This window comes from Meleagris gallopavo, chromosome 19 (assembly GCF_905368555.1).
Source record: "Meleagris gallopavo chromosome 19, MGAL_WU_HG_1.1, whole genome shotgun sequence".
Classification (NCBI taxonomy): domain Eukaryota; kingdom Metazoa; phylum Chordata; class Aves; order Galliformes; family Phasianidae; genus Meleagris; species Meleagris gallopavo.
The window spans coordinates 6,511,998-6,539,821 of record NC_139422.1 but is presented as its reverse complement, the minus strand read 5'-3'; the positions used below and the strand labels follow the sequence as shown (position 1 = coordinate 6,539,821).

Genomic DNA, 27,824 nt, shown 5'->3' with positions numbered 1-27,824 from the left:
ACCTAAAGAAGAAGGATCTTTGGCTGCTGGTTCAGCGCGTGGCCCAGGCCGGCAACACGGTGCTCGCAACCACAGCTCTGCCGCAAAAGGGCCAAACCAGGCGATCTCAAGCGCAATATCGCTCCTCGGGACGGACCGCGTGCGGTGCGGTGCCGCTCAACGGGCCGTTGTGAGACCAGGCGCAGGCAGCCGGGCAGCGCCGGGCCTTGTTTACCGGCCGCACCCCGCCCCGCCCCCTCACGTGACCGCCGCCTGCGGCTCCGCCCCCAGAATCACGCGACCTCTCGGCAGCCGCAGAGCGCCCTAGTCTGGATCCTTCCGCCGTGAGAGACCGGGTGGGTGCGGCCATCTGCCCGACCCCTCCGGCTCCCGCAGAGGAATAAAGGTTCTTGAGGGAGAGCGGTCGGAGAGGGGCGGTGTGAGACCGGCGCGGCGCCGAGGGAAGGGCGGTAGGAAAGCTGCTTAGGATTACTTTCTATGGCGGACGGATTCCGGGGGAGAGGCGGTCGTGAATGGGAGGGGGAAGGGGGAGGCTGGGCCAAGATGGCGGCGCCCTGTGGGCCAGGGGAGCCCTGAGCGGTAAACAGCTGAGGGGAGGAGAGGGTGAGGTGAGTGCCGGGCCTGCCGCCGCCCCGCTGGGGGAGAAAGGAGCGGCAGCGAGTGGGGGACAGCGTAGGGCGAGAGTGGGGAGAGCACTGAGGAGGAGGCGGCGGGAGAAGGGAGGGGGCTGGGGGGCGGCGGTGCGCGGAGCGGGGCTGGGGGGCGGCGCGCCTTCCTTTGCCTTCCTCCGCCTTTCTCCTCACCCCATGGGGCCGCTCGCTGAGTACCGCCGAGGCTCCGCTCCCAGTGCCGGCGGCGGTGTGCGGCTGCCCCCGGCCCTGAGGGGCTGCCTGGGCGGGGGCGCCTCCGCGGCTCCCCTCGCTCGGGGCGTTGTTTGTTGGAGCACAAAAACGTCCGGCTTCCCGTTATCACGGAGAACTTGGGAAGCTGCAGCCCCTCAGTTCTCACTTTGTGAAGGCGCTCTGTCATTGTGCTGGCTGTTCAGTCAGTGCTCCTCTTTCTCTCTTTTTTTTCCCATAATGAGCCGTTTACAAGGTAGTAAGTGAGAGAAAGACGTGCCTCCGAGCAGTGCGTGATTCAGACCCCTCAGAAATGACCCGGCATGGGGATCAGGCCGTGTCTGCAGAGCTGTTTCTAGAAGTGCAGGATCTTTTTGTTCTTCGGTCCCATCCCGGCCTTTCCTCTGCGGCGAGTTGTTAGAAACCATCGCTTGGAGCAGTGCTGAAGTGATGCCATCAGGTGGGGAAGGTCCTCAGTGCCCTGTGTGAGCCACAGAGAGCTGGCAACTGAGGGACTGGAACTGCCTGAGCATGCAGCAGTTACTGTGAGCACTGGAAATGTGGCTGTCTGAAGTTTGCTAAGCAGCAGCAAGGTGCCAGATCTGCTTATCAGAATGAGCTACGTTTAAGCTTGAAACCGAGGATTTTATGTCCTTTACTCAAACAGCAACAAAAAACATCTTTTTTTTTTTTTTTAGTTAACAGCCTCATCAGTCTTTGGCTAAATTGTGTTTATGTGGAGTGACGTGGATTACTCAGATGAAAATGTAGTCAGAGCGTCTAATGTGTCATGAGATAAGCTTTAATTAAATGCCTTTATCTTTGTTTTTCAATCTCAGCTACCTGACTCTGTTACTTGAGAAGTTACTTTACGGTGACTAGCAGAAAATAGTGCTACTGAAGGGTTCTCACTGTGCTGTCCCGTGGCAGATGTTCTGAACAAACCAGTGAACGTTGTTTTGGCTCCATGTAGAGCTGAGCTGCTGACCTGTAGTGATCCCTGATATTCTGTTGGCTCTCAGACACCTTCTCATTGGGTCTGTAATGACCTGGTGGTGTGGTTACCACAGTCCACAGTTCTGTAAGAGCCAAATAACCTGTAGCACATATACACACACACGGGTGTCTTTGGAAGAGGTATTTTCCATGATAAGCAAGTCAAATAAACGGTGAGTGAACTTTTTAGTGGTAGAAGTGAGGGAGAGGTACCAGATTTTATGGCATGTTGTAGCCAGATGAGTGGCTTTTTGGAGAGACTATTAGAGCTTGGTCTGATGTGAAGCTGCAGTGTTTTCACATAATTTTAAAAAATGTGATGAAGGCAAGTAATAATACTTTTTTACCATAAGCACCTCTCTGGGTATCACGTAAAGACACAGAGCAGAATGTTGGAATCAGTGTATCCCCATTTCACTTTCCTGGGTATTATTCATTGTTTTTAACTGAGAAGTTTAACATCATTTGGTAACGGCTCTGTGCAGTGCCTGCTTTAATTTTGAGCTGATTAAGATGACAGTGCAGCAGTTAATTTGCAGTGGTTTCAAGGTTTATTGCATTGCAGTGTAACCCCTGGGATATGCTTAAGGGGTTCTCTTAAGGGCAGACAAACCTGCAGCAGTGGTTCAGGAGTCTCACTTGTGTTGCTGTGAGAACTAGAGCTCTCTGTACATAGTTCTAGAAAGATTCTGTATCTAAACTTATTTTCCTCGTGTGCTGTTGATTAAATTGATACAGAGAAGCAGTGCTTGTTTATATTTGTTTGTTAGTATATATGGTTATATGTAAGGAGCTGAAATCACTCCTTGTCAGGTTGGTAACTGGCTTGTTAGCTTGGCTGCTGCCAAAGGGTTATGTGTCATCTCTGCTGTGTTTGGGCTTTTTTTTTTTTTAGCATGAATTGATTTTAAACAATTTTCTCTCTGTCAGAAGTTTGATGGGTAGCAATTAGTGTAATATATTGGCATAGCACAGTTTCAAAAGAATCTTTAAAGATGCTGAATGTGATTCTCTCTTTATTTGGAAGTGCTGGTTTTCTTGGATCTCCCTGCCTCGTTTAAGTACCTGTAATGAAGTACATGAATGTGAATGTAATATTGAATTACACCTTATAAAATAATTGCTGAGTTTAAGAGTGGGATCTTGTATTAGATCTTAAAATAACCAGAAAAAAATGTAGGCAGGAGAAGCCAGACACCTGCATTCTTATAAATGAATATTTACTATATTGCCTGTTGTAATGGTCCATTCAAACTGATGTTCAAAGTGTTCAGGGTTAATATTTTCAGGAGGCAAAAGAGGACACTATGAGCTGCTTACTGCTCTGTTGCCACCACTGCTTTTTATTCCTAGTCTCAGTTTTCATTCACTTTTTTTTTTTTTTTTTTTCAGGCACTGTGGCTTCTGTAGAGTAGTGCTTAGTTTGCTTGTGAAGAAATTCTGAAATCAGATATTTCTAGGAAACCAAAGCCAGGATTGTGGTGTTTCATGTTGGAACGAGTGAGGCGTATCCAGTTTGACCATAGAACACCTGAAAGTTTGGAACGTAAGGGGCTCCTTTCTTATCAGTTGGAGCTTTTCTTCAGAAATAACAGTCCCTGTGCAATACTTCTATCCTCATTCGTGGCCTGCTTTGCCTGTAGTGAGAATCAGACAGGAGAATGTAAGCCTTGAGTTTCATTTCATGGCTATCAGCAGTGCTCTTACGTTGTTAACATCTCCCTACGTGCTTTTGGTTGGGAGTAAATAACCATTTCCTTATATGTCTCAAACTGTATTTAATGAAAAGGGATGAAATGCTGATATGACCCCAGCACTAAGTGCTTCTGGACTCCTGCTTTACTATAGCAAATGCTCAGGACATTATAGGAGGAGGAGGTGTGTATGTTGAGTGTGTCCCCCTCCTCCCCACCCCTCACAGAGGCATAACTGGCACTACCAGCTGCCTTTTCCTTTGGCTGGAGATAAAAATACACTGAACCGAAGAACATCTCTTGACAGAAATACTTAGAGAAGTCGTACTCTTTTGAAATACTTTTTCTCCTTCTCTCCGTAGCCTTTTCCAATGAATATTTGTATAATCTTTCCCTTTGTCATGAGTTTGTAGCTTAGCTGTATTGTGTTGTGGTTAAATTAACCACTGAAAACTTTTTAATTTGGTTCTTTACTTCTTGGCTTCCTTGTTTTCCCTTGTAAACTGGCTCTGAAGTTGTGCTGGTACTTAAAGACCACACTTCAGTTAAATTTGCCTTTATGAAAGGTGCTGAATATAAGAATAAATATCTTGTTCTTGGTGTTTATATCTTCTGGTGAGAAGAAATGTTTTGTGTTAAAAGGTAACGAAGCAGAATTTTTTCAATCTTAATTATTTAGCACACTGGATAATTATTTAGCACATTATTATAAAACTAATAAAATGGTGGTGAAGAGCCAGTGCCTCAAACTGCACGGAGAAGTTGCATTGTTTCAGTGCTGTCAGTTCTGAGGATTGCTGCGTGGATGTGGAAATCCTTCTCATAGGGGAATGATTGCAGCAGCTAGTGATGGAAGAAGTAGAGACTTGTCTTTATGCCATGTGTCTGAGAAGCCAGACACAACCATGATATGACAGTGTAAAGATCTAAAAGGGAGATCTGGTCACCACAGATGCCGTACCGATCCCAGGTGCAAACTGCTGTGGCTTTCAGTGGATGATCTTGTTTTGTTCCAAGGTACTGGACTGTTCCAGCCTGGTCTGTCTTGAGATCCTTATCTAAAGATTGGAAAATCACATCCCAGGTTACTGTGGGATTAGTCAGAAATCACACAGATACCACAGCTCCTGGGAACTGCACTTGTTTTTCTTTCTTTAAAGGATGACATAGTTGTAATGCTGTTGCTGGATTTTCCTGGTTTGCTCATTTCTGGTGTGCATTGTGCTCTCTTAGGATTTCAGATCTCATCCTCACAAAGGTCTTCAAAGGAAATGTTGCATCAAACAGATTTGCTTTTTAAAAGTTTTTTTTTTTTAAAGGACTAATTGTGTGTAGTGGGGTGACAACTTTGTACTGGTTTTTATTCAGCTGATCAACAAATACCATCCCACTGTTAAACCTGGCTTGGGATTCTTTTCATATTTTGAATGCTGGCTTCTGGAGCATGGCTTCAGTTCATGGCGAGTGCTTTCAGTGCACAACTGACTGTAAGGCAAATTCATTTTGACTGCGCTGGATTTATTGGCACAGGGTCACTTGAGCCATCTGTTTTAATTAGTTTAGGGGGCTTGGGAAGTTATTAGTTACCTCTGCGTGTAGTTATCATGGATTAAGCTTGCATTGTCCACCTTGCTTTGGTCTGACTGTAGTATTTGTATGTGCCAACTGCATAAAGTTGGAAATCCTTGTATCTACTGAACACTTCAGCCAGAGTTCTTCCCATCTGACTGCAAGGGTAGTGCTGAACCTGGCTACCAAAACCCAGCTACTGCTGTCTGTGTAGGTGTTTCTTGATTCCACCATGCTGTAGCCCTCCTCTGGCAATACCAGGTTTAGGAAAACCTGCTGTTGATCTTTTTACTGGTGTCATGACAATCTGCTCCAGCACAGTGGTATTCCTAGAGGAAAACCAGAAATAAAAGCATTTTGGGTGGTGAGTTCTTTTCAGTTCTGTATGTAAAGGGTGCTTAGGCAGTGGTGGGTGTGGGGAGCAAAGAAAATACCATTGACAAGGTCTTGATGGGATAAAGAAAAAACAAAAAAGAAAAAAGCAGAGACTGCTATTTATGCCACTTGAACTCTCAAAACAGGTTTTGCTTGCAGTTTGGGGGTGTGGTCATCCATCTCTTTTGTTAACAAGACTTTAAACAATTAATTCATGTTGCTTAGGAAGCCCATGAATCTCTTGCTTAACCAAAGCTGAGGCTGAATCCTGATGGGGACTGAGGGATGTATGCTAGCAAGCCTTTGGTGATCTCAAAGATAATGTTCTCAGATGTAATGGAGTTGGTGACTTGTAGTAAACTATTTCTGGGACTGTGTGAGTTCTGGGTACCTCGATATAACTGTAATTTACTAACTGAAATATTTCAGTGATTACTAGAAACTAACAAAGCAATTGGCTCCTGAAAATGAATAATGAAGTAGAAGATTGGCTACTTAGGTAGTGTAGAGGAGTGACTTTAGACTTTTTCAGTGGGTGATTTCCCACTTTGAGCATCGCTTCTCTCTGACCAGCAAAGCTCTTTGAGGAAGAAGTTGAAGCTTGGAAGTCTGCACAATATAGGGTCAAAACAAACAAACCCAACACAAGAACAAGTTCTGCCCCTCATCTTTTTGGAAAGCATTCTGAGCTCTTATGTATTCGAGTAAAATGCAGCACTTTTCCCTCCACCCCCAACTTTCTCTGTCATTCTCTTCAGTTGAGATTCTTGCTTACAGCTGGTTTTTAAGTCCATGGTTTTTGAGGTCATGCCAACACGGGCCATGAAATGTCATGTGAGTTGTCAGGTAGCAGGCTGCTGGCTGCTTTTCTTTGGGCTGCTGATCTATCTATGATTATGGAAAATCCAGGGTGATTTTGTATTCTGGAACTGTGATTGCTGAAGCATTTTAAGAAAAGTTTGTTGCTATAGAAATGCCTGTTGTGAGCGTAGTGCTATATTATCACCTTTGAAATTGCAATCATGCCAAATTAAGTAAGCTGATGGCTTGTGGCCCCAATAAAAGTGACCTTGGGCAGTTCTGCATATAGGAAGTGATATGTTGCAAATGACGAAGATTACTGGTGAACAGGTTAACTCCTGCAATCCTCTAACCATCAAACGTAAGCTGTAGAGAAAGTAATGCCTACAGAAGTAATGATAACATTATTTCCCAAAATAGAACATGGATACAGAGTCCTTGGCTAATGTGTAACAGTGTTTTAGCTAGAGACTGAGGACTTTAATATTATAGAAATTTTGCTAGGTTCAAAGTTTTCTAGGTAAGAGAAGACTTTTTTTTTTGTAGATTTTTACCTATAAAATAAAACTCTTTTTGCAGCAGCTTAAGATTCACAGTAGAAAGCTGTAATCTTGTGAAAGCCATCTGGTTTGAGGTCATTGTGCAGCCTAACCTATGGACAATTCCAGAAGAGGCATAATTGCAATACGTGGTGGTGTTTTCCAAAACTAAGGGCTGACATCTTACAGGTACAGGTACTTCTTACTCCAGTATGGGACATACTGAGCTCTGCTGTTCTAAATTTACCTGGTTTGATAAGGAAGAGATAAACTTTAACTTTTGTTAACCTTGTCATGTTTTTTTCTTTATTTAGTGATCATGAAAGGTGTGTGGTTGACAGCATTGCAGACAGAAGCTCAAGGCATCCACAGAACAGGTACAGTATGCATGATTCCAGTAAAAAAAAATAAAATTCTTGTGTGTAAGCTTGGTACATGTCAGTCCTGCCTTCCATAGAGGAAATGAAAAATGCATGCCAGTTGATAAAGAAAGAAGAAAACCTTATTAACAAAATTCAGTGTGATTTGAAGCCAAATTCCTTCTGCCATTTGGAAGAGTTCAGCATAGGAATCTTATGGATGAAGGAAAAGTTGATGTATTCTGTAGTAGGTAGGTGTGATAACTACACCTTTCCCTCAGTGCTCCTTGGGAGGAAGCCACCTAAAAAGACTGAGATGGTTTAGATTTACTCTTGCTTAGTACTGCAAAGGTGACCAGAGTCATTTAATCTACTCAGTGTTGTTTGTAATAATCTATACAGCCTGTGTGCTGTGGAGTTTTTAATATAGAATGCAAATTATACCTGTGAAATTGAAATGTGTTTGTACTGCAAAGCTTGTAATTTAGTATGCATGGATGGCCAGGCAACAGCAGCTGTAGTAACCCTGGGTTTTTGAACAGCTGCAATTTGGCCACATTGCAAATACTAAAGCACAAATCTGTTAGTATGCAATAATGGAAGGCTGAGGGCAGAGAAATTCTCATCTAGCTGCAGGAGTGGTAAAGGATCTTGAGCTGTGGATTTCTTCCAGAATGTAGACCACTATGCAGAGTGCATGAAAGGTTGGTTGAAGAGGAATTGCTGTTAAGAAAACGAGTGGTTTCAGGGAATAAGTATTTTTTTTTTTTTAAGTTAACAGAATGTTGTGACAGTCATAGTCAATGTACACTAGCCAAAGTCTTCCATAAAAGACATTAATATCTTAAAAACAAACAAACATTAAAAAAAACCACCGCAAACTCCTCTCTCAGAGCTTTTGTTGCAAGTGTGTGAACTCTAGCAATCCTTTCAGTGTGAAGCTGTTAAATGGGCAATACTGCAGAAAAGAAAAAAGGAAGCGGTGAGCGATCTAAGACAGAAAGGGAAAAAGGAAAGCTCATTCATCTCTTCTCTCCTAGTCTGGTAGAGGCACAAATGAGGAACTGCTTGACATTTTAACCTCCACATTCATGTTAGTACATGCATCATGGCTCAGCAAGGGAATGTTGGTGAGCTCCTCTCAATGCTGGATTCTCCAATTCTGGGTGTTCTGGAAGACATAACAGCTGCATTCAAAGATAATCTCATCTGTGGTATGTATCCTTATGGTGGTAGAATTCTACTTAGGCACGAGTAAATGTAGAATAATGGTGTTTTTTTTTTTTTTTCTATCAAATATGCTATTTTGTGAGTATGACTTGAAAGAAACTCTTAGTATTTGAAATTTAAATGGCTTTAAGGATCGAGTCTCCACTTTGGTCTGTTTTAACGGCATGCCTCTGCAAAGGTTTGTTATATAATTGTTAAAATACTGTTACAAAATGACTGGAGTTTCCTGGGGCATGACCTCAAGTTGCAAACTCATGAAACTTTCTTTGTGGATTGTATCTAAAAAGAGTTAGGTGTTATGTACGTTATGGGAACTGGTGGAATTCCATTCACTGAAAACAAAAAACCCAACCCTGAAGAAAATGCTTTCTGTTACTAAGGCATCCCTTATGTTGATGGAGCCTTTTCAGAGACTGGGAGCACTGTTACTGTCCTTCTAGTAAAGGGACTGAATATAGAATTGCTCCTGAACTCTTCTCCTACTGGGCAGAATACTCCTACAGTTCAGTTACCTCCAGGTTTTTAAGGTCAGACAGTGCCACAGTCATTGCTATTGAACAAAAGAGCTTGCAAGTTCATTTCCTACAGAGCTGAAAGCAGTTGCTCCATCAATTGTAGCTGAGATCTTCTCTTAAAGGTCTGGTAACAGTTAACTCCTGGTTTGTGTCATAAATTGTGCAACAGTTGTTACGAAGTTGAGCAACATTCCTGTAACAAATGTTTCATTTCTAGTGTATTGAGAACATATATTTTCTTTTTTCTTGTTAAGACCGCGGACCTATGCTTGTGAACAGCCTGGTAGACTATTACTTGGAAACCAACTCTCAGCAGGCACTGCATATACTGTCCACATTGCAGGAGCCTCATGACAAGGTAAAAAATAAAAGTAAAAAAAAAAATTGCTACTATGACAAATGTTAGCCTGATCATTAAAGAAACCTTGAAATAACATCTGCTAGAATTCAGCTTATACATGATGATAGATAATTGTCTTGTTGTAGAGATACAGTATCTCTGTAGTAAGAGCACTGTAGTGTTTTTTGTGTTTTTTGTGGGTTTTTTTAAGTCTTCAAAAGACTCCATTCTAAGGGTTGTTTAAACTGGCCAGGTTACTCTGAAATCTAAAACCTTGAGGAGTAATGTTGTCTCTTGGAAGTTCTACTGCAGCTTGTTCAATGCTAGACCCTTAACCTAAAAAAAAAAAAAGGTGTTTTGAGAGCAAGTTCTTAAATAGATTGAGTGGAGGGTCCTGCAAATGTTTATTTTGGCTGACCAAATTATATAGTATCATTTTGACCAAATTATATAATATCATTCTATATATGTTTGTATGTATCATTATCATTTTAATGTTTAGATCTTTTGTTAGATCCTGTGTATGTGTAAAATCACCTTAGTTTCCATAACTGACAATAGCAAACTGTTGAATATAGATTGGTGGAAAAGAACATATATCAGCTCAGCATTTAAAAAAACAAACAAACAAAACTTCCCTTTTTCTGCCACTCTGCAAATCTTCCATCAGCACCTTCTGGACAAAATTAATGAATATATGGGCAAAGCTGCTACTCGTTTACCCACTCTCTCCCTGCTGGGACATGTGATAAGACGACAACCATCGTGGAAACATAAGCTTTCTCAAGCACCTCTCCTACTCTCATTGCTTAAATGTCTCAAGGTAAGAACTGTCACTCTTGTCCACTGAAACACTTGTACACTTCAGGTGAACGTGCATACTTGCAATGCAAGGTATTTTTCTGCTTTGATGTCTTTTAGTTAGCTGTGAGAAGAGATGCTGATTAAAATACAGAGTTTAAAAATTTCAACTGAATACTCTGTGCTGACCCTGTTGTTACTGACAGTCTTCTCTGTAAAGAAGGCACTGCAGAACTTCGTGTTAGAAAAGTTCACCAAAACTCTTCTTTTGGGTTTTTTTTTTTTTTAAAACTGTGTCAGAGATTGAGAGCTATTGGCAAAGCTGATGGATAGCTCGAATGTGAACTTAACAAGAAATAAAATAACTTTTCACTAGTGCATTCTGAAATGCATACCTCTAAGGTAGTGTATTCCACCCTCTACAGCATAGATGAGCCAAACAGTAGCAGAGCAACTGCTAAAGAAAACATGCATTGAATTGGAGGAGCAAGTAGGTTCTGCACAGGGAAAGAGTTTGAATGTGTCCTGGTCATGCTTTAAAATTTGGTATCTAGTTAAAGATTTTTACTCCCACAGCCCTTTTTCTCAGTATAGGCGATAGAGTTCTGATAATTGTTTGAGTTGCTGCTTTTTGAAATATTTAGCAACTGGAGTCATCAACCAGGCATTGTTTATGCTTGCATGCCATACAGCAATGCCACCCTCAGATCTCAGTGTTTCAACAGTACTGGTTTTTTTTGTTATTGTTGTTGAACATTGGAAGACTCTGAAACTGTGAGAAGCTAGTTTTTGGTTTAGTGAAGATTTAAAAGACACAATAATTTATATAATAATTTATCGTGTGAATCATTTATCCTGCAGACTTAGTGGGCACTGTCACAGGTAACTTGTTTGCAGGAATTCACATTTGGTAGAAAATCCTTCTGACCTTTGTGTTGGTAGATGGCCAACATCCTTGAATATTGTGGTCAGGTTTGCCATTTCTTAGATGCTGAAGTGCATTGTGCTTGGCTCTGGGGAAGAAAGGCAGTAGATAAGATGCTTCACATACCAGTGATTTTTATTTTTATTTTTCCTACTTAATTGATGGAACTGTGGTGATGTTCCATTCTTAAGTGAAGGTGTTTTCAACAGAAAAGCAGCGGGCAAGTGACAGGTTAGGAACGAGAACTTAAAATATTTCTTAAATTCATTATGGATGAAAGACAATAACTTTGGTCCATTAAGTTATGGAATGTTTTGGAGAGATTGTTTCAATCTAGAGGACATTTTTTATGACGATGATTCCAGCATTCACTTCATCCTTGGAAAAAACAACCTCTAGTCAACTAATGCAAGCTTTTTCCCTTCTTGCAGACTGACACAGATGTAGTAGTACTCACCACAGGTGTCCTAGTGCTAATAACCATGTTGCCAATGATTCCTCAGTCTGGCAAACAGTACCTCCATGATTTCTTTGGTATCTTTGGGCGTCTCTCAGCCTGGTGCTTGCAGAATCCAGGTGAGATTTCAGTTTGGTTGCATGCAGTTGCAATGTAGCAGTATCCTTCAGATTCTTACACCTTTCTTTTGTGAGATTCCTAATGGTTTCCGATTATTTAAATGCAGAAAATGTTGCAGCTCACAAGGTATGCTGTTCTTTGACAGCATTGGGTTGTACGTTTTTACTCAAAAATAAGAGGTCTTAGATTCTTTAGTGTGATGCTGCTATTACATGAAGTGTCATTGGCCAGAAAGGCTACATTGATGACAGTGAAAAAGCAGGGGTTTATGTTAATTAATAGAGAAAGAAAAATTGCTAATATTTGAGGCAGATATTTAGGAATTTGAGATTCTGAGGTATGGATGGGTAGGAGAGCGAAACAACATGCATGAGTTTATTTTAATATACAACTATCAGTAGTACTGAAATGTCATCAAACCTAGTCGTCTTCACAGAATCACAAAATGGCCAGGGTTGGAAGGGACCTCAAGGATCATGAATTTCCAACCTCCCTGCCATATGCAGGGCACCAACCTCCCCATTTAATGCTAGACCAGGCTGCCCAAGGCCCCATCCAACCTGGCCTTGAAGACTTCCAGGGACGGATCTTAGTTACAACATTGGTTTTGCTGAAATCCTGAGATATCTGAGATGTAACACTACAGTTACATATGGATGTCTTAGGGCTGTGTGAACTGGGTTAAGCACACAAAGGTACTGTTCAGAGGGCCATTTGACACTGGCAATTAAGATTGGAATTTATAGGAGGAAAGATGGCTGGTAAGAGTCGAGTCAGAATGCTTTGTGTAAAGACAACCTTCCTGTTTTTACTTTTGAAGTGAAGCATACCTTGTCTTTTTTTAATCATTTGGTCAATCTTGCAAGCTGTCTTACTATCTAGAGTGGTTTCAACCTTAAATTTGGATAGAAGGGACAAATTCCAACCAGCATCCTTTAATTCTTAATAGTCTACATCTATTTCTTGTGTTAGCTATGATTGGATGAGTATTTGCTTGTTCACTCCGAAGACTTCACAGCTTTGCTAGGGAATGTTCATAACTCTGAAGACTTTTTCCAGTTGGCAATTCAAATTTAAAAGCACTTTGCTTGCCTTGAAGTGTTGTTCTTTACTCCAGTGTACTGGGAAAAAAAAAAAAATCTAACTACTTTTTCCAGGTCACGTGGCAGAGATTTATCTTGTCCATCTTCATGCCAGTGTTTATGCTCTCTTTCATCGGCTTTATGGAATGTATCCTTGCAATTTTGTCTCCTTTCTGCGTTCTCACTACAGTATGAAGGAAAACTTGGAGACCTTTGAAGAGGTAGTCAAGGTAAAAATGCAGTTCATCTCTATGTTATCTGAGACAAGGAATTCATAGCTGTTCAAAGGCAGTTATGTGCCACATCAGTACACTGTTTTATTTAACTGAGTGCTGCTCAACAAAAATGTATAAAGACAGGGTACTACAGGGATGAAAGCATGTGGGAACAAGATCGTCTCTTGAATCTGGCAATGTGTGTAAGCTTTGAACATCTGTTAAATGCAAAAATCCCATCGATTTTTGTGATCAGGAGTTAGCTCTCAGCTTTGTGCAGTTTAGTGCAGTTAGAAAAAACTGTTTTAATTAAAGTCTGTACTTTTTTTTTTTGTTCTTGCTCATTCAGCCAATGATGGAACATGTGCGAATTCATCCAGAATTAGTGACTGGATCTAAGGACCACGAACTGGACCCACGAAGGTACATATGTTCTCTCTCCTACTGGGAAAGACTGCAGACTAGCAGTTTTTACGTGACTTATTTCAGAAGGCTTACAGCAAAACCTTTTCTCTTGACAACAGTGTGTGCCAGTGGTGTTTTGCCATCCATTTTTCCTAAGTCCACCAGGTAATTGTAAAATTTCTTCATCCAGGCTCACAGCTGGATGAATAAGCAGCCTTTTGTCATGAAGGGCCATTAACAGCGATGTTGGGGCTCTGTATTCATTTTGTATCTGAGTTAGAATCTGTCTCTTACCCAACTGTTGACTTTGTCTTAATTTTATGGCTTTATAGTCAAACGTTCTCAAAGTTCTAAGAAAAAAAATCCCTTATAATAGGAAGGAAACATTGGCGTAAGTTTTGGGTTGCATTTTTTGGTCTGTTAAAGTACTTGGTGGGATTTGCCCGTTTGAAATGGCTTTGGCATGTCTTTGTTTTGGTACCTAGACATTGATTCCATTAACAGATCAGTTCTTTTAACAGGTATGTCTTAACATCAGCTGTATTAGTTTTCTTTAGAAATAGGCTCATTTGCCTGCAGCAGCACCACTTGCTGCTTTTCTCTTGTCTCCACAGGCCCAGCCAATGAAGAGGAGAAATTGACTCTTGTTGCTGCACAGTAGTGCTCTTGCCCTGCTTTTCAGAGCCACTAGGAAAACACTGCTAAATGGGAACCTATTGAATATCACAGTGCTCAGTTTTGCAGGCTTCTCTCAGACAGGGAGGAGGGGGATGGAGTGAGGGTGGCACCACTGAGGAATTCAGTTGGCACAAAACTACAATTTGAAGCCTTCTGATTTGGTATCTTTCACATGTCTTTATATTCAAAAGTAACTCAGCCTTTAGTAGACAGCCTAATAGACAGCCTTCTGTGCTTTCTCTTCTTTACAGTGAACTTCCATCCCTTGAAATATTGGGCAGATCTAATATGGTTGCTAAATTTAGTGAGAAAAGATTTCCAAGTGAAGGTGGTAGTAATAATAAAGGACGTTCCCAAAACGTAGGAGTCAAAATACAGGCCTGAAACTGGCATTGCAGGTGGCAGTTGCTTAAATAATATGGTTCCCTGTCTGCTGGCATTTCTAAATTTTGGCAACCAACATCTGAGTCTAAATGAGCTGATCTACAGCTGCCGAAGCTCAGGATCAACCGAATCTTCATATGCTATTCCTCCTTTCCAGAATGCTCCATGGCAGACCTTTATGGATCTCTATATCAAAGCTCTTTGTCTCCTATCTGAGACCCCCTTTCACAAGTCATCTGGTTACAATTTCTGTACGGTGCCTTGTTCTGCACTTGGGAGCATACAAGGCTGTTTGGATCAAATGAGCCATCCTACAAGCCAATTCCTGAAATCTCCAGGAACCTTTGTTCGTAGCAATAATTGACTAACTTACTCTTTTGGATCCAAAAACTGTCTGCAGGTGGAAAAGACTAGAAACTCATGATGTTGTGATAGAATGTGCCAAAATCTCCCTGGACCCTGCAGAAGCCTCATATGAAGATGGCTATTACTCTGCGTCTCGGAAATCCTGTACAAACTTAAAACATCATCAAACTGACCCCAGTGCCAGCCATTACACTGACACACAGAGCAGCTATGGTAAGATCTGCCTGATGTCTAATGAATACCCATTTCCAGGAAGAAAATGGCCCCTATAGCAAAAGGGCATCTTAATTAATTTATCTCACTTGAAGTCCAATTCTTAAGCACTGGAAAACAAACTTTCATTTAACATATGTATGTAACGTTATATACATGTATGTTTGTTTATATATGCATGCATGTCTGGTCATGCAGACGTACAGAACTTTGACAAAGTTACCTTTCCCTACTTCTGCCTGGCTCTCAAAACAACCAAACCAAAGAAAAGCTGTAGTGTATAGTACATTCAAAACACATTTTCTTGGGTTGGAATAGAATTTTCTTGTTTGCTAGCTATGACTGTAAATGTTTAATGGACTTAAAGGCTTTTATTTAAAACATTTCAATATTAGCCATAAGAATAATTGTTTTGCATTTGGTATGTAGGATACTTTATTTATCTTTTTAAATTTTCAGGGACATCTACCCCATATTCCACTCCTCGACTAACACTATCACAACTGCCAGGGCAGCTACCTCAGATTCTGAGCCCGCAGTCAATAAAGCTGTCAACTGAGCCACAGCAGGTAAAGCAGAGGATCACATGCAATGTGTATTCAGTGCTTTGCGCTTTGCGTGTACCTTCTTGTGACAGTCTTAAAAAAAAATAAAAAATCATGATTTTGAGAAGTACTGTGAACTGGTCAGAGCTTTGCATACGTTTCAGATTTTATTCCCATCTTATTTGCTGTGTCAGAACCTGGATAGGGGTGTCTTGCAGTACGTGTGTTCCTCTTATGAGCTTTGCTGATCTGTGTTTATTGTGTATTACTTTTGCATAGGTTACCATCTGGAGTCCTTCTGCAGTTTGTGGTATGACCACTCCACCAACCTCCCCTGGAATTGTCCCATCAGAGTCATCCCAGTCAGCATCGCAACCTTACAGCAAAGCTTTTGGCACATCTGGTACGTGCTGTGTTCTTGAATTACTAAAATAGAAACTCCCACTATAAATTTTGTTGTCTGCTTCATAAATTGGAACTGCAGCACTTTGCTGCTTGATAGACTTAAGCCATTAATTCTGTGAACAGAGTACCAGGTCATCAGAGTAGTATTAGTGCAAATACTGAGAGAGGAAATAAATTCCAGTGAATTGAGTGCCCAGGTCTGAAATAGGTCCATTGGAATCTCTGTGCTTTTATCTTGCTGAATAGTTGAGAGAGATCTAAGAAGTGGTTGAGATACTGTTTAAACACACGTTTGTACGTTCTTCACGTACAATATTCAGCTGAAATGAGGAAATGGGAACCTTACTGAGAAAAGTTTTGCTCCCACTTTTCAGCAGTGGGGAAGGGAACACCTTTGGGGACACCAGCCACATCTCCTCCACCCTGCACTTCAGATGACTTTGTGCATGTCTCACTTCCTTCAGCTGCTGCCACACCTCCTAAAAAGGTACAATGAAATTCTTCTGCCAAATGAATACAATTTGTCACTGACTGATTACACATGCAATGACTGTAAATGAGAGAGAAAATCAGAATAACAGATTTAGTATTTTATTGCAGAATCCCAATTTCTAAGGTTAGACAACTTTTGCCATTTCCAATTACACATTTTTGTGTAATCATTTTATGCAGAACTGTTGTGTTGCTTTGCTATTTAATGTATCTATCTGCAGGAATTTCCTTTCTATGAAACTATCCAAGAGATTTGTTTCCCACAGATATCTGATGCAAGGAATCTGTATGTCTTTTTTGTGTTTCTTTTCTAACAGGAGGACAAACCAGATTCTGGGAGGCCTTCACTGTACCGACAGCAAAATGTCATAAGCAGCGATAAATCATTGGGTAAACTCCAGTTTCCTCTCCCCATTTTCCATAAACTGTATTAGACAAGTCTTGGTTTTGATGCCACATTCCAACTGCCAAACACTTTTCCACAGGTTTTTCTCTTTTTCTCTCCCCTGAATTCTTCATAGTTCCAGGATCCTGCCTTAACCTGTGATTCAGCCTAAAACCTTCCTGTGATGCTTTTGATTCAATTTTAACTATTCACCTTCAGAAATAGGTTGCAGATATTTTTTTTTAACTAGCCCTCTTGCATTCTTACACACATCTAAATATGAATATCAGCACTGAAAATTGGATAAGGATTAAAAAAAAGCTGATGCTTTTAGGGTGATTTTTTTTTTTTAGAAGCAACAAATTTGAAGCTTTTGCTTGAATAACTTTTATGTCGTGTGCAGCCTTACAATTTCATCCAGACTTAAGGATAGATGCTTTTTTTTTTTAAAGGCTTTTGGAAAAATTTTGTTTGCTATCTACAATTGTAGTGCTGTACTTGAACCTTTTTTTTAAAGTCCTGTGGAATGTTGAAAGCAACAGTGGATGGTTGAGGAACTCAGCTTCTAATAGGTAAATCTAGATTTCCTTTTCCATTCTCTATCATCTACATCTGTGACAGCTATAAAAAGGGATTTTGACTCTATATTTGAGACTTCTATACTGTGCTTCTGTACTGTCCTCAGGGTGGAGATGGTAATGAAACTTAAGCTCATTTTCCTGGTGAGGTTGTAACAGCAACTCTGGAATCTGAACTGCCTGAACTACAAGTGAAGACTGTGCTAGATTCTTCACTTGAGTCATAATCTGTGACTGAGCTGTGAGCGTGAGCTTTCTATCCTGCACAGTTTGTGTGTGTACTCCTGGCAGCTATCTCAGAGTTTTGATCTGTAGTGTAACACATCAGTTTATGTACCTCCTTCTCGGGGAGTAAGTACTGTGTTTCTGAGTAGCTAGGTCAGAAGCCAAGAGGGAGTTTGAAGCTAATGTGGAAGTGTAATAGTCACACTACGTTTTGGCTGCTTTTCTAACTTATGTAATGGGTTCAGTTGAATCCTTCTTGGTAGAGGAGGCCACCTGCAGTAACAGGTGTTAAGTTTACAAAATGAAATTTTTGGATCAGGAGAAATATGTGGCTCGTCTCTGAACTGGTTTCCACAAGAAGAGATGTTTCCTTAAGAAAGGGATGCATTTAATCTAAGGTCCTTACAGCAGTAAGAGGCTCCTGTTTTTTTGCTCTGATGAGACTAGACAAGACAACTGTGCAATCTGTACAACTAACTTTTCTCTTTTCCTTTTTTTCAGACACATCTGGTAGTAAAAGTTCAGTAACCTTAAGTGATCTTCCAGAGTTTTTAGGCGGTTTGTCTTTTGAAGATAGTGCTGAAAAGGACAGAGAAGAAGGTAACTTCTGTCATCCTTACATACATCTTAGCCAATGAAGTATATTTAATAGAAATATAAGATTCATAGCTTGTTCTGAAGCATCTTGCCCTGTATCAGTATTGTTCACCATGCTCTCTACAGTAGATTTCATATGGTTAATGCACTTCTTTTCAAATGCAGCTGTTGTTTATAAACAGTGAAAACAGTAAAATTTGGAAAGTTAATCTTCAGAAGGTTACTGAAGTGAGTATGATTTTGATGTAAAAAGCAAACTCTCTAGGAGGTATTTTAGCTGCTATAAATCTGTGTTGCCTTCAAAGCAAGTTGTTGGGGTTTTTTGTTTAAGGCACGTTTTTGTATTGCTCATTTTAAATCTAGGATTTAAGTTTTTGAGGGAAAGCTGACCAATTTAAGAACTAGAGCTATTTAAAACAAAAGCAAAAATCACTCTTCTACCTCCAAACCATGAGTTTGCTCGCACTTTTCAGTTCTGAAGCATGGTCTGGTTCTAATTTTACATTAGGACACCTTGCAGGATTTTTTCCCTGGTTATATTGAGAAGTCCAAGCATGGATGAAGTAAATGGATGCTAAAGGGTGCTTTGAGAACTGGTTAGGATACAGCACAGGAACAGCAATAAGTACACTGTACAGAAACAAAGTATGCTAAGCTGAGCTGGCAAATAACTGTGCTCCCTCCTCCAATCCTTTTCAGATGCAATATCTAAAGAGATCTCCGAGATCACAACTGATGCTGAACACATGGTGCCTAGAGGAGGATTTGACTCTCCATTTTACCACACAAATGAAAATCTGTCAGGTTCTCAGAAGAAGACCCACTCAGTAGTCTCTAGTGTTCAGGGACACAGTCTGACCTCTGAGCCTTTAATATCTTCTCTGGACAAGCCTGGGCCTGAGAGTGCACTGGAGACACCCAAACAAACATTTACTCCCATAGACAAGCCCTGCGGAGGCTCTGGTGAAAGCCCTGCTGGTAACAGGGAAGGAACCTCGGGGGAGACGAGTATTCTCACTCCCAGCCCTTGCAAAGCATCAGCACAAGGAAGAGCAGTGTTTGGGAGTGGACAGCCTCCCCTGTATGAGCACCTTTTTGAGGTTGCGTTACCAAAGACTGCCTACCTCTTTGTTGGCAAGAAGACTGAGGAGCTGCTAAAGAAAGCCAAGGGAACCCAGGATAAAGACTGCATGTCCTCTACTTCTCCTGTGGAAGTACTGGATAGACTGATACAGCAAGGGGCAGATGCACACACTAAGGAACTGAACAAGTAGGTGACCGAAAGTCATGCTCTACAAACTTTCTCATGCAACTTCTTTGTACTGGCTTTATTTTAATACCTCTGCCTGGAAAGCACTGGAATGAAAGCATATTCTGTGAAGTGTTACTGTTAACTGAGTTAGATTCTCTACCCAGCAATCCTTTATAGTAACAACTAGTTTAATATTTTTTAAATAGTTGGGGGAGAGCGGCGTGGTGGGGAGGTCTGTTAGAGCTCTTTATACCTTCAGTAACAGAGTTTGGGATGAAGAAGCAGGGCAGCTGGGTGTCTTACAGACCACTGTTGTACATACTTTCTTCTTTCTAATAGAATGACACTCAGAACTGAAGAATCAGATTTAAGGGCTAGATGCATCTGCTGTATTCCTTCTTTTCATCTCGTTACTCTGTACTCCGCTTTGTCCTTATGCTGTTTTTTTATGCCTGAGAGAATTATTCTTGCTGAGTTCCAAGAAACAAGATGGCCTCTTTCACCATCTGCCCTTGCAACCTGCTTCTTGCACAACTCCTCTTTATTCGCCCCATATAAATTGATCATCATCGCGCTTAATTATTACGCTGCAAGCTCGTTTGAGGCGGGGATTCCATTTTAAAGTGATTTGCTTAGTGTTTGCATATTTAAACTTACTGGTTAATGCTGCATTTTCATTTTTCAGATTGTCTCTGCCAAGCAAATCTGCTGACTGGACTCACTTTGGAGGTGATGATGTTTCTTATGTTTTGGCAATCTGTTCCTCTATTATTAGACTTGTTTAAACAATGACATGCTACTGTCTTGGGTGTGTGTGTGTGTGCGTGTGTGTTCATCTCTGTCTTGTAACTCCAACCCAGGTTCTCCCCCTTCAGATGAGATTCACACCCTGCGTAACCAATTGCTATTGCTGCACAACCAGTTGCTGTACGAACGCTTCAAAAGACAACAGCATGCCCTCCGGAACCGGCGGCTCTTGAGAAAAGTGATTAAAGCCACAGCACTGGAGGAACACAACGCTGCCATGGTGAGGAGGGGTACAAATCTAACAGTGATCTAAATCACTGCTCCTAGAACAGGAGTTAATTGGCTTTTGGCCAGCACCTCTCTGTACCACTGAGTTAAAGAAGCATAGTAGCTCACCTTACTCAAGTCGGTGTTTGTGGAATGGCACATGAATGAGTTGCACGTGCTGTGATTATTTCTGTTGATTGTAAGTGACTGAATCAGTGGATGACTGCATGCTTTACCTCTGCAAGCAGTTAACTTTGTTAAAGGCTTCACAGTTAGTGTAGTGGTTACTTAATGCTCCTCAATTAAAGAGGGGAAAAATAAAAACTGTTGGAAAACTCAGATGTTCTTTATTTACTGTGATGAAATTCCAAGTTGTAAGTGCACTGGAGAATGTTTAATTCTGTACCTCCGTATTGTAGTTACTTCCATTTACAGTTTCACTTTTCAGTAAATAATTGAAGAGTGAAAAAGAGCTTTCCATATTAGTTTTGGAAAATAAAGTGTAGCTTCAGTTGTGAAGTCTAAGCCCTGTCAAGAGCATGATGGGAAGGAACATGCTATTGTTCACTGTGCCTTTGGATGCGACTTTGAGTTATCAGCCAGTCCCTTCTAGCACCACTCAGTCTCTCCTTAAGTTGAAGAAAGCCCACAAAACCATACATTACACAGAGTGTTCCATGTATGGAGAAGTGTTCAGCCTGCATGCTGTTAAGTGATGTTATTGCTTTACTTAGCTAGTGACACTGAATAGATGTTCTAACTAATAAATCAAATGTCTTGTCTAATGCTTTGTATGGGGTTCTTAACAGAAAGATCAGCTGAAATTACAGGAAAAAGAAATCCAGGCCTTGAAACTGAGTCTGCAGAAAGAACAGGCCAGGTACCACCAGTTTCAGGAGGAGCATGAAAGTATAGTGGCTCAGCTTCACAGCCAGATCAGACAGCTGCAACATGACCGTGAGGAATTCTACAACCAGAGCCAGGAATTGCAGGTATGAAGCAGAGCACTGGACAATATTGTGTTATCTCCTTACTGTGGTTTTAAAAATAACCTTCCCAATGACATGGCATGAAATACCTAAGAGAAATTTATTATCTTCTTTGGATGTATTGTCCTAATTCAGAATAAGACAAAGCTTAGTTGGAAATGCCTGGCTAAACAGTCATTGTCCATTTGTAGCTCTGTTTTATTCTGTCTTCTATTTGGAAATAGGAAAATGCAGTTTCTTAGCTTGTGTTTTGGGACTTTCACAAGTGCTCTACATAACTTGACTTACAGCCTTGGTGGTTCTGGCCTTCCAGCCATGTGGCACTGCTGGTCCTTGCTGAAGTTTCAGAACCCTGAGCGAGTTCTTTTTGTTTGAACAGACCAAGCTGGAAGACTGCAGGAACATGATTGCAGATCTGAGGTTAGAATTGAAAAAGGCTAACAACAAAGTCTGTCACACAGAACTGCTTCTTAGCCAAGTTTCTCAAAAGGTAAGAGAAGCCACAGATTCCAGAGTCCCTTTGTCTGTCTTTTTTTTTTTTCTTCTTTTACTTTTGATGATTGCAGTTGAGTGCTTTTTCTTTCTTGTTCTGAAAGCCTAGATCTATAGAATCTGATACTCATTGCACAAAAACAACACAAGCATATTTTTGGTGATGAAATTCTAAACAGTTAAAGACTCTTGAAACTTCTCATTTTGGCTGCTCTTCATGCAGTAGGAATTCACAGACTGAGCAACATAAACTTCTATTAAAGCTCTGCTAAATCTGAGCATTAGAGAGATCTTGTTGAAGTTAAATGGGCTTTTCATCGAAGTGGAAACATGGTCGAAGGAAACAATGCCAGTGTGGTGAGAGCCTGTATGAATTGTCACTGGCTTTATGAAAATTCATTTATTTAGCACCTATGACCTTTTGTCTTTTTTAATAAAAATACCTTGTGAGCAGTGCTGGGCAACTGTGACTCCTGCTGAAATGTTAAATCCAGCGTTTAATTCTGTTTAATTTCTCTTTAAAAAGCTTTCCAACAGTGAATCAGTGCAACAGCAGATGGAGTTCTTGAACAGACAACTTCTGGTTCTTGGAGAGGTCAATGAGTTGTACCTGGAGCAGCTGCAGCATAAGCACACAGACACTACAAAGGTACAGTTGCAGACAATGTCTTCTGGGAAGACTTAGCTCACAGTCAGAATAAAAGAAATGATTCAGAACTTAACATATTTTGTTGGCCTTCTGTTCAGATATTTTTATGCACTGTGTGGTTATGAAATCTCTTCAGCTTGCTGTTCTTGAAAGCTAAGAATGGTGTGTAAGCATACACTTGAAATCAGTTTTAGCCACTTCATATGAATCCTTATTTATTTCTTCATGCCACTGCTGTAAGTCCCAAACCTTGCTGTGCTCCTGCTGTAATTGGTAGCAGACTGTTGGAGATCGAGTAACACTGGGCTCTTGTGTTTGTGGAAGTGTATCATATAGAATAGTGTTGGCATTTGCAGGAGGATCTTAACCAGGATTTAACTAGTTAGTGTGATATGCTGTTCTAAAAGAAGCAGTCTTACTGTTCTCCCTAAGTTGCTTTCTTCGTAGGAGTGCTAACTTTACTAAAACGCCTGTGGCTCATGTGGTTTTACTTCCTGACTTCAAATAAACCTTTTTCTAATTAGAAGCAAGCAGCTTGCCCAACAGTAGAGCAGTTTCTGCATGACAGCAAGTAATTGAAGAAGGTAAATAAGCCAAAAAAAAAAAAAACTATTTTTCACGTCTTTAGTGAAGGTTATGTTGAAAAGATTGTTTTAAAATTGAGGCTGCCTAATCTGCAGAGCTGACAGGTTTGCTGTGCTCAAAAGCTTTTTTTGTAATGAACAGCAGTGTGCTAATAAATTCCAGCGATGTAAGATTGCTTTCTCAGTGACTGTGTGTCCGTCCTTTCACTATCCGGCTTTCTGTATCAACTTCTAGAAATGCATCTTTTATCCTGCTCAAGTTGTGCTTATTTATAGTGTGAGAAACATGTCTAAATAAAAATAACACACAATCAAATTATACTTAACATTGTGTTCTTTCCTTTGAGGAGGTTGAAATGTTGCATGCTGCTTTTCGAAAGGAACTGGAGAAAGCAAAATTGTGTGTTCAGCAGCAAAGCCAAAGGCTCGATGCTTCTCAGAAACGAATAGCTGAACTGGAATCTCAGCTTTCTAAAAAGGACCACCTCTTCTTGGAGCAAAAGAAATACCTGGAGGATGTCAAAATCAAAGCAAGGTAGAGATTTCTAATAAAAAATTGTGAGTGCATTGACAGATGCAGTGTTATATTTGAGGCAGAATTTGGAGATACTGGACCTGATGGGTTTTGATTTCTCTTTCCATTCAGAGGTCAGTTGCAAGCAGTTGAAAGTAGATACAGGGCCCAGAAAAGAATCACCCAGGCATTTGAGCTGGAGATCTTGAACCTGTTTGGCCGACTGGAGAACAGCCCACTGAAAAAACTTGAAGATGAAAAAACTGAAGCAGCTGAAGCAGCAGAAGAAAGGTGAGGATGATGATGCAAAGTGTGCTAGACTCACAACCAGCTCCTGAGATTTTGTATAATTGGGAAATTCCTAGCACTTGGATGTATCGTTTCAAGTATTTCTGTTACTCCCCCTTTTACAGACTGAATTTGTTTTGGGATTCTTCCTGGATTACCAGGAGTCATTAGCAAAATTAGGAATGCTCATAAAATACTTCTTAGATAGTTGAACCGTTATTCAAACTTTGTGGCAAACTTCTCTATTTACACTATTCTGAAGAAGAAGTTGCTGTAAATAAGTGTAAAACATTGGGTATTGTTTCCCCTTAGATCATACTTGTTCTACACCGGTCTTCTACAGCATGAGGATAATTTTTTGCACTGCAAGCAGATTTGTAGCAAAAAACTTGTTCTTGGGATAGGTGAAAGATGTGCAAACCAAGGACAGTGCATAGCTACCTCCGTTTTCCTGTCCTGATCCATCCATACAGTTCCCTTTTGCTTTGGGATTATTGTAAGTTATTCCCTTCCTGGTTACTCAATCAGTTCTGTTTCAGTACAAAACTGCAAAAGGAAACCTGGCGTAGGCCTGCTGAAGTATACATGCAGTTCCAGAATTAGAAAGTAATGAAACTCACCTCCATTCCCATTTTAACAGTTACCATTTCCTTGATGCTGTATCCTCTCTTGTTCCAAAACAGGCTGGATTGTGGTAACGAAGGTTGTGCGGATACTGTGGCAGGATACAGTGAAGAAACCATTGATAGAAATGGAGAAACCAAACCTCCCAGCACTCGAGGTAGCAGTAGCAGTAAAGGTGGCAGCAACAGTGAGCTCTCCACCCCAGAAAAAAAACAGAGCCAGAGATTCAGCAGTCGCTGGGAGACCTCCATGTTGCGGGAGCCCTCCACTACTGTCCCACTGACTGTAGGTTCACTCCCCAGCTCCAAGAGCTTCCTTGGTATGAAGTCACGAGAGTTGTTTCGCAACAAGAGTGAGAGCCAGTGTGATGAGCATGGTGTAACCATCAACAGCCTTTCTGATACTCTAAAGACTGAACTATGTAAAGATCCAAGCATGGAGATGAAGGCTCCTCCAAGCCCCGATAACCTTAGCCTCTCACCTAAGATCCAGGAAAGCAGTGTTGGACAGCTTCATATCATGGACTACAACGAAACTCATCATGACCACAGTTAAAAAGGAAGATAGTCAATCAGTGTTATTTTCATATTCTTGGCATAGAACAGGAGGCGTGAATGCAAGTTTAACTAAAAGCTTTTATGTTTCTTTGGTCTGAGCAGCTAGCTCATGCAGTGGAATAGGATTGATGTCCAGTAACAGAAGAAGGCTGCTGAATGAATGCAAGGTGGATTTTTGGGTCTGCAGTTGAAATGCCCAGCCTAACTCTTGCTTCTTTCTCAAATTCAGTCCTTAGCAGCGTGTACTAATTTGAAGGGACAACTGTTAGCATTTACAGATATTTTTTTCCCTTTCTCCCTGTCCGCAGTGAGTGGCTGCGTTTATGAACTTGAGTGCAATATGAGGCCAAACTAACGTTTGTGAGTCTACTATGAATGCTTTGTATTTCCTTGCAAGCTTCCAATTTAGAGCAGTTAATTGTGCTGCCTGTCTGGGTGATTCTGATTGTTTTCATCACGGAAAAGAGCAACACTGGAATTTCTGGTGTGTTCATCTAAGGGTCTCTATTTTGCCTGTCTGCTGCCCCACCTTTCTCAGAGCCCGATCTTTAAGTTGGACTCCAATTGAGTATTCAAATGTTTAAGGAACGGTGTACCTCTGCAAAATGATTCATTCATCCTAATCCATAATCACTGTTTATATTGTCCTTAACATTTCTTGGAAAGTTTCATTTGAACAGACACTTAACAAGGAACTGGAGCTTGTAATGCAGAGACCATATGTGAAGACTTGTTAAAACACTAGCTTCTGATTGTATTGGAATTGTGTTTGCTTGACAGAGTGGTACTGACCTCAGACTGGTTCATGGGGGAAAGCAATTAGGGTGGGAGAAGAGGGAAAAGGAAGCCTTAGTCACATAAGGAGAGCATGCAGAACGTGTATGTAGAATGAAGATTTGCAGCTCACAAAGAGCGTTTCTTTCTCTAATCAGGGAAATACTTGTCCTGCCTGGACTCCTTCATGGTTTTTGTTCCTGATCTGAGCAAGACCACTGTGTTCTCACGTCAAGAAATTGGCTTCTACCTGGGAGTTTGTTTTGAGGCTTGACTTGCAGAAAACAGTTTCCTTTGAGTGCTGCTCTGTACCACCTGCAGCACACTTTTCAGCTCAGTGATGTCAGTTTGGCACTAGATGTATCCCCTTCGTCCCCATTTCCTTAGAAGATGAGACTGAAGAAGCAGCTTGCTCGATCGAACTGAGAATCTGATTGTGAAGCCTTTCTATGTTAATCATGTTTAAGCCTTCAGTGAAAGAGGATTGCTGGGTCAGGGCTTGTCAGTGGTCTGACTCAATCTCCTTTGTGACAGAGCAGAGCCTGTGGTTAGGAAGGCAGTGTGTGCTTGTTTCAAACCGTAGGTGTGTCTGGGTCCAAGCATACGTGGCCATATTGGGCTTCACAGGTACCCACACTGCACGTGGCCTCTTCTCAAACATTCTGTGGGTGGCAGCTGCTGGTCAAGTCTCAAGTATTAAATCAAGGCCACGTTAAATCAGTTCCCATCCTAACCTAAGGAGGAGCAGGAGTCTGCTGGAGGAGCTGGCAGTCTGATAACTTGTGCTTTTCCTCCTGCTTTGTCCGTAACACCTCGGGTTGGAATACATTTCTGCCTGTCTGCGTTACTCTGTGTCCTTTTGGTTGGTCAGTCCTAACTCTGAAAGTAAGGTGAACTTAAGTGGTTTTGTCAAAGCTTGAATCTGCATGGAATAGAAAATAGAGAGTTGGTTGTAAGTGACAGACTGGTTTTGTCGACATGTCTATAGGCTTTCTAAGACTTAGTGGTAGCAAACGTGGTAGCGTATGTTTTGGTAAGGTTTGGAGGTTTCCTGCCTCTCATCCCACCTGGTTCCAGCATGGGGAGTGGAGCAGTTTGCACATTGCTTCTGGAGCTGGAGGTGTTGCAGGGCTTCCTTGGAGCACCCTGCAGTGCTGAGCCCCAGAGGAGCACCCTGCTGGTGTGGTGGCCTCGCTTGTCCAGAGGAGAGGCAGCTTTTGTTGTCGGTGACAAACGTGCCCTGGTGGTAATGCAAGCTCATTGAGGTGGCTTTTTTCTTCTTTTAAAAAGGACTTTAGCACCAGGATAGTAGTAGAAACCACTTTCGGTTTGTTTATGGACCACAACGATTACGGAGGAACAAATTTTGCAGTTGTGTTTTTTTTTTTTTTTTTTTTTTTGTAAAAGTTTAAAAATCATGGATCTGCTGTATGTAGTTAACTTGCAGTTTGTTTGAAGGGGTCCCATCAGTGAAGTGGAAACAGATTTTTTTTTTTTTTCTGACTGCTTTTAGTTAAATCTAAAATTGCTGTCTTTGTCAAGTTAATCTGTTCCCTGCCTCGCTCTTTGTAAGCATGTTAAACAATCCACATTAAATGCCATAAATATGAAACATGAGGAAATGGTACAATCCTAAGCTAAAGAGAACTTAAACCAAAAGGAGGTTTTGCTGTCCTTATTAGAATGTTCTAAAATGTCAAGGCAGTTGCTTGTGTTTAACTGTGAACAAATAAAATGTATTGTTTTGCACTACTAAGTGTTAAATTCCCTGCAAGCCGATCTGTTTGAGACCAAGCTGTGCTGAGGCAGAATGTGCAGAAACCAACTGAAGCATCCTCCAAGATCTGCGAGCAGAACAGCATTGAGCAGATAAGTGGTTCTGCCCCTTTTTGTGTTCATTTGTTAGAATTCGAACAGCATGCATGAAGGCATGGCACAAGTCAATGGTGCAGCTGTC

General features: G+C 41.2%; 1 protein-coding gene across 5 annotated transcripts; it reads left to right on the top strand.

Moving 5' to 3' along the window:
* The first annotated feature begins 300 nt into the window (after positions 1 to 300).
* TSC1 (TSC complex subunit 1) lies at positions 301 to 27,619 on the top strand. Of its 5 annotated transcripts, none has more exons than XM_085239515.1 (23): positions 301 to 449; positions 7,128 to 7,190; positions 8,213 to 8,386; positions 9,172 to 9,275; positions 9,928 to 10,080; positions 11,415 to 11,559; positions 12,718 to 12,872; positions 13,207 to 13,280; positions 14,725 to 14,903; positions 15,363 to 15,472; positions 15,728 to 15,851; positions 16,228 to 16,340; positions 16,663 to 16,735; positions 18,035 to 18,133; positions 18,830 to 19,400; positions 20,068 to 20,111; positions 20,243 to 20,409; positions 21,206 to 21,388; positions 21,765 to 21,875; positions 22,404 to 22,526; positions 23,458 to 23,645; positions 23,757 to 23,915; positions 24,596 to 27,619. In XM_085239515.1, exons 3-23 carry the CDS (start codon positions 8,281 to 8,283, stop codon positions 25,089 to 25,091), a joined length of 3,477 nt encoding a protein of 1,158 aa, XP_085095641.1. In that variant the 5' UTR covers positions 301 to 449; positions 7,128 to 7,190; positions 8,213 to 8,280; the 3' UTR covers positions 25,092 to 27,619. The 5 variants fall into 5 exon arrangements, with proteins under 5 accessions (XP_085095641.1, XP_085095643.1, XP_085095642.1 ...); XM_085239517.1 differs by lacking the exon at positions 301 to 449 and adding an exon at positions 497 to 608 and having other exon boundaries at positions 20,258 to 20,409; XM_085239516.1 differs by lacking the exon at positions 301 to 449 and adding an exon at positions 497 to 608 and having other exon boundaries at positions 23,461 to 23,645.
* The last annotated feature ends 205 nt before the right edge of the window (positions 27,620 to 27,824 follow it).

Excerpts from the sequence above, each read along its gene's own strand:
- TSC1 (XM_085239515.1), top strand. The coding sequence starts at position 8,281 with ATGGCTCAGCAAGGGAATGTTGGTGAGCTCCTCTCAATGCTGGATTCT. Across the intron at positions 15,473-15,727 it reads TGTCAACTGAGCCACAGCAG|GTTACCATCTGGAGTCCTTC; the intron begins GTAAAGCAGAGG and ends ACTTTTGCATAG. Across the intron at positions 18,134-18,829 it reads TGAAAAGGACAGAGAAGAAG|ATGCAATATCTAAAGAGATC; the intron begins GTAACTTCTGTC and ends AATCCTTTTCAG.